This window comes from Manis javanica, chromosome 2 (assembly GCF_040802235.1).
Source record: "Manis javanica isolate MJ-LG chromosome 2, MJ_LKY, whole genome shotgun sequence".
Classification (NCBI taxonomy): Eukaryota; Metazoa; Chordata; class Mammalia; order Pholidota; family Manidae; genus Manis; species Manis javanica.
The window spans coordinates 3,477,065-3,489,362 of NC_133157.1; the positions used below are offsets into that span (position 1 = coordinate 3,477,065).

A 12,298-nucleotide genomic window follows, 5' to 3' on the forward strand; every position below is an offset into this window, starting at 1 on the left:
ACACCCATCAGCCAGGAAAGACCCAGGCGGAGTCTGCACAGGGTCACTTCTTTATTGCTGAAGGAGGAACCGCTCAGAGCAGGAGACCCCAGGCTGGGGCCTGGAGGTGCCTGGCCCCCAGGCGGAGCCACGTCCTGCAGCCACCTTGGCCTCAGTCCCTCCTGATTGTTCTGACGGGGAGGCAGGGGGTGACATCGTCTCTCTGCAGAGGGCCAAGGCTCCCGGGCCCTGTAGTGGACGGAGCTCCCCTGTGCTTTCTGAGGAGCCTGTTGGACCCTCGCCAGCCCCTCCCTGGGCAGCCCGAGGGCAGCCCCTGACCCCCTCCTTGTCTGAGTGGTGTCACCCCCTGCCAGCCCTTCCTCAGCCTCCGCCTCTGTCCACACCCTGTCAGAAGGAGTGGTGGGGATGTCAGCATGTGCGTGTGGCCAGGACACAGGGTCAACATCCCCAGAGACCACTCGAGAGAGTGGGTACGGGGCCAGCCGCTCCTACATGGGACCCAGGGACTGGACAGAGGAGAGTCTGGGGTCCCGAGGAGCCGCCCCCCACCCGGGATGCGGGGCAGGGCTGGTACGTTACTCTGGAGATGGACGGGCAGGTGCTCACCTAGACGCGGCACTGCTCTGTGGGGGGAAAAGGGGAGGAAGAGTCACAAGGTGGCCACCACAGTCCCTGGCCCAGGGTCGGGAGGGAGCCCCCAGGGGCTCTGCAGCCCTCCACCCGCCTCCTGGGAAAATTGGGACCACAAATGAGGTAAGATGCTGCCTGTATCCCACAGCACCCGTTCTGGTAGCCTCTGCTTCTCCGCAGGCTGAGGAGGGGCCCACGCGAGGAGGGGCCTCGGGGGCCAGAGCTCACCTCTGCCCTGGGTCAGGTCCAGGATGATGCGCATGTGCACAGGCAGGGTCTGGATAATTTTGTGGAACTTCTCCATGACCTTGTTGTCGACCTTCAGGGTCCTGGCTGTGGGGGCAATGGGTCAGTCCTTGGGCTGAGAGCTCGGGGACCCAAGGACCCTGCCCAGTGAGCCAGCACCGGAAGGACATGACAGAGTCCTGAGGCCGGCAGAGCTTAGCCTGGCCCAGCTTCTGGGGTGGTGTCGGGGCTCAGCACCCCCTGGGGTTCCCCGCCCCTCCTCTCCTGACCAGCTGCAGGCTGGGGCCCCTGGTCGGCCCCTGGAGAAGTCTACGCAGAAAGGCAAACCCACCCCCACCCCTGTACCCCCCGGCTGCTCTATGAACCAGGGAGTGGGCCCCCGCCCCAGGCCCTGGGCACTCGGCAGCCATGGGGGCACCTGAGAACGGACACGACATGGAGCCAGTACATTAACACCATCAGAATATCACCCTTTAAAGGTGCTCTCTTATCTGAAATGATTTTGAAGTCATGGAAAGCCTCCAAGATGGTTGGGTCAGTGCTGACCAGTTCTCCCCACTGGCGAGTGTGGCCCCTCTGCGTGGAGGCAAATCCCCTTGTCCTCCACTTCGCTCCTGGCCTGTCCCTGGTCACCACATCAGAACACCCCTGGCGCCCAAGGCCACGCCCTATGACCTTTGCTAAGGTGGCTCACAGCAGCTGGTGAGGCAGGCCCTCCCCACCCTCCCACCACCCAGGGAAGCCCCTGGTGCTCCTTGTGACCAAGGGACGCCCTGCCGGACACGGTCCTGCAGGGGGCTCAGCTACACACCCAGGTACTGGCACACCGTGCCTTGCTCAGCCGTGGGCTCCTTGGCGTCCATGCAGAAGAACATGTAGTCCATGTAATCTGTGTCCAGCACGGAAATCTTTCTTTCCCCCTCATCTGGGAAACAGGCCGAAACAGAGAGCTGGTCTCAGCTGAGGGCCCCTCCCAGCCTCCCCCACAGCCAGGCCGCCTCTCCCTGCCGCTCCCCCAGGCCTCTGTATGACCTGTCGCTTGCCTTTGGGGCTGCCTCCTGGAGCCTGCCTCATGGCCCCCTGGGGGGAGCCCCAGGCAGCACTCCTGGGGAGACCAGCCTCGCCCACACTTGGCCCCACCCTACACCCCCCATCCTGGACGTGGCAGAATTCATTCAGTTATTCGTCCACATGCTCGGGCCCTAAATCCCAGGTGACCCCACAGCAGTGCCAGGCCCAGGGAGCAGGCAGGGTAACTGGGGACTGGAGCCCGCTGGAGCCTGGGCCGTGCTGGGCGTCAAAGAGCAGGATAGTTTGCAGGGGCAGGGTAGTGACGCCTCTGATCTTCAGAGGTGGGGACGGGGACGTGTGCACATGCCGAAGCTGCAGGGCCACAGCCTGGCTGGGTTTGGAGCAGGGCGATGGGGGCCAGTTGGGCAGCTCCCCGCTGGGCACTGCCTGGCTTCGGAGGCTCCCGCCAGCTTGTCAGGTAGACGGGATTCCTGCAGGCGAACTCCCAGGTGAGCAGTGGGGGTCGCGTGGTGGGGCTGGGTGGCCGTCTGGGCTGCTGGGCCCAGATGCGGCCAGGCTGGTCCTGGGGTAGAGACTGGGCCCCCCATAGCCACTGCCTGTTAGAGGAAAGGGTGTGGCCGGAACGGAGGCAGGAGGGGCAGGTGGGCCCTGGAGGGAGGCGAGGGCTGGCACCTGGGGGACAGGCCCGGGGGACTGTCCCAGATGAGGCCAAAGGCAGCACGGAAGCCGCCAGGCCCAGGGCAGTGCCGGGCAGGGCACGGGAGGTCTGGGGCCAGGACGCTCCCGCTGTTCCCAGGGGGCCTTCTCCCAGGTCTGGTTCATGGGTATTCTTAAGGACACTCCGGCCACCGGTCCCTGAGCAGGGACGTTGCCACGGGCCTGTCCTCGGAGCATGACCCTCCGCCGACACACGCCTGCATGGCAGCTTGGGTGTCCCCTGCTCTCTTCCTGTCCCGGGAGGGACTGTGGGAGCCAGGCCAGAGGGGAGCCCGGGGGAGTGGGGACCCCGAGGCCTCACCAGCCACCACGCCACAGGGGTGGGAGTCAAGCGTCTGACCTTCCCCTGCCGCCAGGTGCAGTGCGGAGTGGCTCTGGGCGGGCCCAGCGGGGGTAGCTCCCTGCTGGGCGGCCCCAGCAGGAGGGGAGGGGGAGCTGGCCAGGCGGTCCACAGGCGTGGGGTGGGGCACTCACAGGCTACCACGAACACTGCCGGGTCCTCAGTCCTCTGGGCTGTGATGCTCCTCCGCACACGCAGGTGGTTCTCCCTGGAAAGCCAGAGTGCTGGGGTGGCTCATGGGCCCAGAGCGGGGCTCTGGGGAGTGTCCACAGGGCCCGGGAACTCAGCCCAGCTGGCCTTGGCTGGCCAGGAGCAATGTCACAGGTGCTGGCCTGTATGTAGGCAGCTCTTGAGGCCCTGAGCACGTAACTCGGGCCAGCTGACAATGGGGAAGACAGACCAGCCAGGAAACCTGGCAGGCAAGCTGGCTGGTGGCTGAGGGCATGTGGCAGCTCAAAACTGACCCTCCCTATGTGGCACCTGGTCACTGTGCTTCCAAGTATGTCATCACAGATGCCCTCAGGACTCCTTGGCCCTAGGCCCCCACTCCAGGGGCCGACCAAGGGCCCCAGCCTGCAGCTGGCCACCTGCCCCCACTCAGGCCTCTAGGCCTCTCCACACACTGGCCCTGGGGCTGTGTGCTGTGGGGTCACCCAGTGGGCCCAGAGCCCTGGGAGGGGCCTCTTAAGAGGACTGGGAACCTCCGAGCTCCCTTCCCACACCTGGGGCACAGTGCCTGCCCACAGGGCCCCTCAGGAGCCCTGCCCCGCCTGCCTGCCTGCCCTGGAGCCAGGCCCTCATGGGGGAACCTTGGCACACCCACCGTTGGGTCGTGACGATCTCCAGGTTGTCCTAGGGGGTGGGTCTCAGCTCCTGGATGTACATTCTCAGGGGGGTGCTAGCAGAGTCCAGGAGGGAGATGTCGCTGGCTGCCATGGCCATGGAGTGCCAGGTCCCGGCCACCTGGGGGGGAGGGGAGCCTTCAGCTGCACTTGGGGGCAGGAGGGGGTCCAGGCCCACAGAGGATGCTCCGCCCACCCCGTCCAGCCGGGTGGGGACTCCTGTCGCCTGGGTTTCTCAGATGGTGTATAGCGTGTGCTGTGCCAGAATCCAGGACACCCGCCCTGTGCCAGTCCTGGGGGTGTTCTCGTGGACTTGGTACAGCTGCCTTCTGAACCCCAGCCTGTCCTAAGGCGGCTCCCATTCAGGGTGCAGCTGGGTAGGCAACTCCCAGGACTGAGAGAACGAGGATATTTGGAGTTCAGGTGGCTCGAGCTGGACAAGTCCCTCCAACCTTTGGGGGGACAAAGGTGTCCCCCACATGAAGGCCTCACTTTGCCTTCCCTTTAGGTTCTGAGGTCCAGGCTTCCCTGCCCTCTCTCAGACCACCCTGACCCAGCCACACCACACCTTTGTTAGGTCCAGGCTCCCCATGGTTTGGGGACGTCGGCGGCCTGCGTGCCACGCAGGAGGGCCATGCCCAGGGCGAGCAGGAGGCACGCCATGGCTGCAGCTGCGGTTGCCCCTCTGAGCTCAGGAGAGTGGGGAGGCGGGCGGGGGCTCGGCCGTATGGAGGAGGAGGGCTGGCGGGGCCCGCGAGCCAGCGCCGCTGGGACCCCCACCACGCGGTTCCCCGAGTTGCCTGAGGCTCATGTTCAGGAACAGGAGGACGTCACCTTCCAGCACAGCATGCAGCCCTCTTTCTGGGACAGTCGCTGACTTCCTCCTGAGTCGGAACAGGAAGGTCCTCTGTGTCCCTGGGGCCCGGACCCTTCCTGGTAGGGCCAGAGGGAAGGGGCTGGGGTGCAAGTTCCTGGTTGGTTGGCCACCAGAATCAGGAACACTTCCTGGGTTGGGCTCTGGACACTGACAGCTCAGAGCCAGCACAGAGGACAGCTGTGTCCTGGGGGGTGGGCCAGCCAGTGGCCAGAGAGCTCCACGCACGAAGTGGACATTGTGCCCGCAGGTGGCCATCTATCCCACACTAGGGCGCCACCACACTGCAGACCCGCCCCTCACACCCCTGTCCCCAGTGTGAGCACCCTTGGGCTGGACGTGGCCACACACTCTGTCGACTATGCTCCTCGAAGACCATGAGGGCCCTGCTACCGTCTTGTTCCTGCGTGGCCCCGCAGCCTCCACACACCGTCAGACTGGGGGCCAGGAGAGGTCCGTGCAGACAAGCTGCCTGCAGCAGGGAAGCGGTGGCACCTTCTATGTCCAGGCCTCACGGGGTGGCCAGAGGGCTCAGGCAGGACCCCTCAGCCTCTGCCCCCTTCCCAGTGCCTCCTCTGAGGCCAGGTCCAGATGACCCAAAGCTTGGGCAGCCCGCCCCCCTCTGCACCTCGGCCAGTCGGGGTCCGGCCGTCCTACTTCCCTCTCTGGTATTGTTGAGGCCTCCTGGGTCTGCAGCCCCTCTTCTGAGCAGGGCCTGCTTCAGGAAGTGCTGCTGAAGCCAGTCTGAGAAGCTTGCCCAGCCCGGATGGGTGCTTGTGTCCTGTGCTCACCTGGCATCAGGCTGGTGTCGGCACTGTTACCATGGACGTTGTGGCAGTGAGGCCTTGGAGAGCTAGCAATGCTGCAGAAGGAGTGCCGCTCAGCACAGAGCTAGCATGAGACCTGACAGCTGCAGAGCCCGCTTCCCACCTGCGGGTCAGGGCTGGAGGCAGCACCGAGGCCCCCAGGACGTGCTTATGTGCGGTTCCCCCTGATTTCCAGCTTGCCGAAACTGTTTATCATGAAGCTGAAGGGAGGCAGCCCATGGCCCCTCTTCTTCTTGGGGAGCGGCATGTGCCCTGCCCAGTGCTTTATGTACCAGAGTCCTACAAGCTGGGGGTGGGGCACGGGCATCCTCACGCATCAGTGGGGAGGGAGCTTGCCTGGCCCCTCTGCCCCCTCCTCTGCCTGGACACAGCACAGAAGACACAAAGGGGACTCTGGCCCAAGTCCGCCTGGGGCTGGGCAGGACAGGACTGAGACCCCCACCCAGTCCAGGAGCTGACGTGGGAACCAGGGGTGCTGCGGCCATCCCTCCCAAAGGCTCTCACCTCGGGAGGCTGGGCAGGCGTGAGCTGGGGCTTCTTGGCTCGGGGCCGGAGCGCAGGCTGAGCGCGGCTGTTGGGGGGGCAGCGGCACGGCCCAGAGTGCGGCTTCAGCAACTTGTGTCCCAGCAGCCCAGCGCCCATTTGTTCCCGCTCTGGCCACCCTAAGACGGGTCCCACTCGCTGTCGCCCTCAGGAAGGCCCCCGTTTTGCAGTGCAGGGGATGAGTAACTTGTTTTGTTCGGATCCCCGGATGGACATTCTTGACCTTGTGTAATTAGCCATCACTGCACTCGGGTTTGATCCCTTCTGAGAAGCCTTATCTGGAGGAAGCATGTCACCCAGCAGCCCCTCTGGCTGAGAAACAGCAGAGAAACGTGGCTCCTGGGGTCCCTCCCGGCCGGGAAAGGGCAGCTCCCGGGAACTTGGCAGCAGTCTGCCATGACTCACGTCTGACAGGCCTCGTAGCACAAGGAAAGCGGGCTGGTAACGAGCAGCCTTTTTCCATTTCTATTTTCTAGAAATTCATTTTATTTCAAGGGAGAAGCAGAATAATTCCCCCTCCATCCAAGATGTCCAGCTCCTAATCCCCAAAACCGATGAGAATGTTAGGGTCATGGCCAAGAGAGGGTCACGGGAGGAGGTGCTGGGCCAGGCTGTCCACCCATCCCGGCCAGCCAGGCCCCTGTGTGCACAAGATGTGACGGGGGGGTGGGCATCCACGCGGGCCTCCCCTCAGAGCCCCTCCAGTTGAGAGCCACCCCTGAGCTGGCCGGGGCCCCCAGAGGCCGTACCCGGGGCTCGGAGGCTTGGGGAGGAGGAGCCGGCCCGGGCTCTCTGCCCCTCCAGACCAGCCAGGCTCCTCTGCGGGCCTGTGGCCCCATTCGGCTCCCTCCCCCCGACCCCGCCTTCTCAGTGGTTGCTTCCCAGGGGACCCAGCAGAGCCTAGATGAGGACCAACCCCAGGAGCAGGAGGGCCGACAGCGGGTCAGCAGGAAGACGGCCTCCACGGGGCGGCCCACGGCTCACTCCCCCCCACCTGCGTGTCCACACGCTGCTCGGGGCACCACGGCCGGCCCCTCTGACCCGCGCCCGTGGGGGCTGGTTTTGTTTTAGGGCCAGTCCCGGGTCTCCAGCCCACAACCAGGTCAGGGTAGAGACCAATGCAGTGGTCTGGCGTCAGGGAGGACAGAGCTGCCCCTGGACCATCTGCCATTTCCAGGCCTCCGGGTCACCCCCTCGGAAATGAGGTTTGCAGGACTCTGTTAAGATCCTGCTGATTCTGCCCCACCTCGTGCATGACCAACCTCCCAGGACATCAGGGCCATCCGGGTGCAGCACCCCCACCCCACAGTCCACTGCTCAGCACAGGCCTGGCACTGGGACACCTCCAGGCAGGGCCAGTGTGGGGAGTGGACAGTGCTGGACAGGTGCTGGGCTGGGCTCCCCACAGAGGAAGCGTCTCCCTCAGGGCCTCTGCTGCCCCCTCCCCAGGAAGATGAACTCCAAGGATAGCTGCATAGAGGCCCAGGAAGTGGGTGTGGGGACCCCCAGCTTGGACCTGTTTCTTCAGAGGCCTGGGGCTCGATCTGCCCAGGATAGTCCTCTGTCAGACCTCAGCACCCCCACCCTAGTCTTAGCCTGCAGCCACAAGGGACCCTGGGCCCAGGCCCCGGCCAGCCTACAGCCTCGCCCTGCGCAGCCCCCTGGGGGCAGCCATGTCATGCCATGGCCCACTGAGGGGCAGATCCGAGTGAGGCAGACCCACGGGGCAGGGCCCAGGAGTCCTGAGGCTCAGGCGGCCACCAGGACCCCCGCAGGTGTCTGGCTGGAGGGTCTGGCCTCTTTGCAGGGTCAGCACTGTCTCTACAGAACATGTGAAGCCGAGGCTGGTGAGGCCTGGGACGGCCTGGGCCCCAGCCCCAGGGGGGCGCTGGTGCTGCTGCAGGGACCCCCGCCCAGGGTTGCCTGCCCAAGCCCCAGCAGTCTGCACTTGGGGTCTGCTGTGTCCAGGAGAAGCCCGGAATGCTGGCTGCTCCCCACCAGCGACTGTGGGCCTTGACCTGCACAGGGGGAGCCCACACACCCACTGTCTCCAGGGAGGCTGGGCTGGGCTCCGCCTCCCACCACCAGCCCCTGCTGGCCAGCGGTCAGGCATCTCCTGACTGAGCTGCAGGGTAATTTCGGGAAACTGCAGTGATGGCAGCAGAATGTGTGAGCAACCATCCCTCCTGAGGTGGTTCCCTCCCCAGGGGTAGCCCTGGGTACAGCCAGGCTGGGAACAGAGGGCACCCTGGCTGGGCTCCCAGCCTTCTGGTGGGCTGGGGAAGCCTGGCCTCCCTCCTCCCCACCCCAGCTTGCTCAGCCCCTCCCCATTCCCAGCCCATCCGAGGGCCCCACAACACACAGAGGCACCAGGGATGCTGAAGCTCTTTATGAGGAGCCAGGAGAGGGGGTGGAGGGTGGGAGGGGGCAGAGGGCGAGGAGGGGGCGGCTGGCCCCAGGCCCGGGGATTCCTTCCACGTCCTGCAGAACAGTGCTCCTGCCCTGGGAAGGAGGGTTTCAGCGAGGCCGAGGCGGAAGGGCAATGGGCACTTGCAGGCCTCTCAGGGCTGCAGCACAGGGCTGCAGCAGGTCCCAGCTCCCACCAGGAGCATGTGCAGTGGGGACAGACCCCCGCCCATTGCTCCCACATTACACAAAGAGCAAACCCAACACCCAGAGAGTCTCTGCTGTCCTGGGAATGATGCCCAGGGACAGACCTCCTGCGTGAGGATGAGCCGTGCCCGGGGTCGCAGAGCAGGCCCCACCTGGCCCACTCGGGGTCCCTCCTGCCTGCAGTTGGGGGTGCCCCCATGGCTCCTGACCTCCCATCCAGCATGCTTGTTTGCTTCAAACTCACCCTAATCACTTTCAGGAATGCAGTTTTCTGTGGAAACCAAGCAAACCCAGGCATGAGATGATACCCTGGACAGGGGCCCCGAGCTAGCCACTGCCCGCAGCTCGGACTTGGGTGCCTGAGACCCAGAGTCCAGCCCAAGGCCTCCTTGGGACACATCACTTATGATGTCACCCCACGGAGGGAACAGTAGGGAAGGGATGTGAGGGTCACGGGGGATGCACAGGGACACAAGGGGCCCAGTGGGATATGAGGGCCTAGCGGGGACACCAGGGCACAGGAAACCAGAAGGACACAGAGTGGATACGGGGCCACAGACAGAGCTGCATCTCACCCATCTGGAGCGGCAGGAAGATACTCTCCTGCGGCAGCCCCTGGCGCTGCGTGAATTTCTTAAATTCTTCCAGGGCTTCCAGGCTCAGGTCAGGTTTTTTACCTGCAGGTGAGGAGGTGTCCGGGTCTCAGGTGAGCCTGAGGTCTCAGGAAACAGATCTGGATAGAGAGGGCCCCTCCCAACATTTGGGGGGCTTCACCCAGGACCTACCCAGGCTGGGAGAGGAGGGCTCAGCCTGCAAGTGGACGCAGAGCGGGTGTGGAGGAGACAGGCCACCTCCCCGGGAAGGGAGGATAGCCATGGGGACAGCACGAGTCACTGACGGCCCCTGAGGGACCCAGGCCTGCCCCCAAAGCTGAGCTGCAGGATCACACCCCTGACCAGGAAGGACCTCGCAGCTGAGAGGAACCGTGCTGCCTTATGGCCAGAGGGTTCTTGGAGTTGACCGCGCTCTGGAGGGTCACTGTCCCGAGGAGGCCTCTATCAGCAACACATCCTGCCCCTACAGGACCTGGCTGCACGCCTGAGACCCCAGGAAGTGGCATGCTGCAGCTGCACAGGCCAGAATTCCCCCTGTGAGTGGTCAAGACCCGAGGGAGCTCAGACTGGCTGCCCTGAGCAGCAAACCACGCCAGGCACACAGAGACCAGCACAGGGCCTTCCTGTTCTGGAACCAGGGCAGGGATTCCGCCAGTTCCCCGAGCTTCAGGGAGCAGCGACTGTGGGGCTGGGTTTGGAGATGCTCCAAGGGCCCAGGGGGGCCACCCCTACCCATGAGCTTTCCCACGTGGAACAAGCCCTTGCAGTAGAAGATGTAGTGGTCCTCAACGGACAGCTCCAGGAGATACACGTTCATCTTGCCCCCACCTGTGGACAGACGGAGAGAACGTGGGTCTTCAGCACCTCCGTTCCTGGAGGAAATATTTGAGACCAGCTGAAGGACACTCTGGAACAGGTTGGCTTCTCCATCACCCTGGCTGCGGTGAGCCCCCATCATTCAGGGGCCCCGGCCGGGCCTTTGCGCAGGACAGCCTGCTCCTAGCCGTGGGCCCTGACACTGGGAAGAGAGCCCCTCCTGGGGAAGGTCACCACCCAAGCCGTGAGTCACACGGGCTAGAGGAAGTCAGAGGCCGGGACCCGGCACTCCCATGGTGCCCTGCCTCGGTTCCCCGCAGGGTGAAGAGCTAGACATGCAGAGGGCAGGGCTGCTCCTGTCACCCCTGCTGCATCTGGTGTCTGACATCAGGACAATGAGGCCCTGTGGGAGGGAGAGCTTGGTGTCTCCTGGAGAGAACCAGGGAGGGTCCAGACAGCCAGGCCACCAAGCGGAGGGTCCTGGCCAGACTCACAGGTGCTGAATTTGCCGGGCTCTGCCATTTGCTGCAGGACGATCCTCTTCTCGTGGCACTGGTCCGCCTTCCTGGGGACAGGAGGTAGCCCCAGTTTCAGGACACACACCTGTGCCCATGCCCCTCTGAGCTCACCTGGCACATCGACATCTGACCTGGTGTCCCCACAAGTCCCACTGTTAGCCTGCAGCCAAGGACTCTTTCCTTCCAGGTCAGGGACACATTCATTTGACCAACTGAGATGGGAAGAGGCACTATGAAGGGCTGCCCCCGCGTCACCCTGCAGCCCAGCTGGGGAGGAGGCAGGAGGCGGCACCCCAGGCGGGAGACACTCACATGAAGGTGAAGGAGACCTCCAAGTCCCCACCATCCAGGGCTGTCATTGTCACTGGGGACACCTTGTCGGGCCTCTTCTCCATAGGTATGGGCTTGTTGGTCACCATGGCCTTCACATACCATGTTCCTGTGAACTGAGCAGGGCCTGGGCGTGAGCCCAGGGTGGCAGGGCCCAGATTTGCCTCCTCGGCCACCTGTTGCCCCAGCACCCAGGCTGCAGCCCCTCAAAGGCAGGCTGGGTTCCCACACACCTGCTCCCCAGGGCTTAGTTAGAACCAGCCCAGCCCCCAGGGCTCCCAGCCCCAGCAGAGGCAGGGCGTGTCTGCCACCCCACGACCCCATCTCTGTTGGTGCCAGGCCCTGGCATCCAGACTCCTCACTCCAGAGGGCCCTGGAGTGCCGTCGGGGTCTCCAGGGCACCAGTTCATCTGTCCCTGAGCCGAGCCTGCTCCCCGAGGACAGAGCGGCACCGCCACTCACCCTAACCACTACGTGCCCTTGAACGGCCCCCTCCGGTGACAGCAACCCTGGCCACCGCCCAGCTGCAGGCAAACCCCGCCCCCTCCTCTCTGCAGGCTCACATCCTGCGTCTCTGGGTGGGTGGACAGGGGCTCCTGGGCCTGCAGGGCAGCAAACAGGCCGAGTGTGATGGTCAGGACCAGGGCCTTCATCTCAGGGCGCTGTGCTCGGGGCCGCTGCGGGTCACGGGGGTTCTGGGTGAAGCTGTGCCGGCTCCTCACGGGGCTGCCCTTTATGCCCGGCTGTGGTGCACCCCACCCCTTGAGCACTTGGCACAGACCACACCCTCCCCTGAGTGTCCCTGCCAACTCCACATCTGGGAAGGTGGTGGGTCTGGTGAGTGACAGACGAGTATATGGTGCCAAAGAATAAAAGACCAAACTCCCTCTGGACAAGCACATCGTCAGAATGGGTGAGTGGGCACCCACGTCCCCTCCCCTTCCCTTCCCGGGAGCCCAGGGCTGGGGTGCCCAGCAAGTCCTCTGGGAACCGGCCAGCTTGCCAGTGGGGAGACAGGGCCTGGGCTTCAGGGTGCTTTGAATGTGTCCCCGGAGCCCGAGTTCTCAGCTGCCCTGGTGACCCTGCCAATGCCCGTCCTGGGGACACTCACCCAGACCTCCCTGGGAGGGGCACGAGCCTGTGGCTCGGAATCAGTTTAAGCATTGCCCCCTCAGAAGGGCCCCCCAGGCCCCAGGAGGGATCCAGGTGGCTCCCTGCCCTGTCACTGGGGATGCCCTGGCCAGGCTGCTTCCAGCTGGAATGAATTACTCTCCGGTTTGGCCGCCTCACTTCCTCACAGGCAAGTCTCCTGCCGTCTTCCCTGAGAATGGGAGCCCCCCGGCAGAGGGGCTGACC

At 64.5% G+C, this 12,298-nt stretch overlaps 2 protein-coding genes across 2 annotated transcripts; both read right to left on the bottom strand.

Moving 5' to 3' along the window:
• Positions 1–237: 237 nt before the first annotated feature.
• LOC118970492 (uncharacterized) lies at positions 238–6,150 on the bottom strand. Its single transcript, XM_073217960.1, has 8 exons — positions 5,951–6,150; positions 5,473–5,543; positions 5,033–5,191; positions 4,608–4,740; positions 1,688–3,173; positions 859–1,452; positions 607–623; positions 238–384 (listed from the first exon to the last, which is right to left on the bottom strand). Exons 1-5 carry the CDS (start codon positions 6,148–6,150, stop codon positions 2,174–2,176), a joined length of 1,563 nt encoding a protein of 520 aa, XP_073074061.1. The 3' UTR covers positions 238–384; positions 607–623; positions 859–1,452; positions 1,688–2,173.
• A 2,274-nt stretch (positions 6,151–8,424) lies between these two features.
• OBP2B (odorant binding protein 2B) lies at positions 8,425–11,690 on the bottom strand. The gene is made up of 7 exons (XM_037007351.2): positions 11,506–11,690; positions 10,925–11,058; positions 10,589–10,659; positions 10,011–10,106; positions 9,240–9,341; positions 8,909–8,935; positions 8,425–8,553 (listed from the first exon to the last, which is right to left on the bottom strand). The coding sequence occupies exons 1-6, from the start codon at positions 11,593–11,595 to the stop codon at positions 8,910–8,912; spliced, it is 519 nt and encodes a 172-aa protein (XP_036863246.2). The 5' UTR covers positions 11,596–11,690; the 3' UTR covers positions 8,425–8,553; position 8,909.
• Positions 11,691–12,298: the final 608 nt, after the last annotated feature.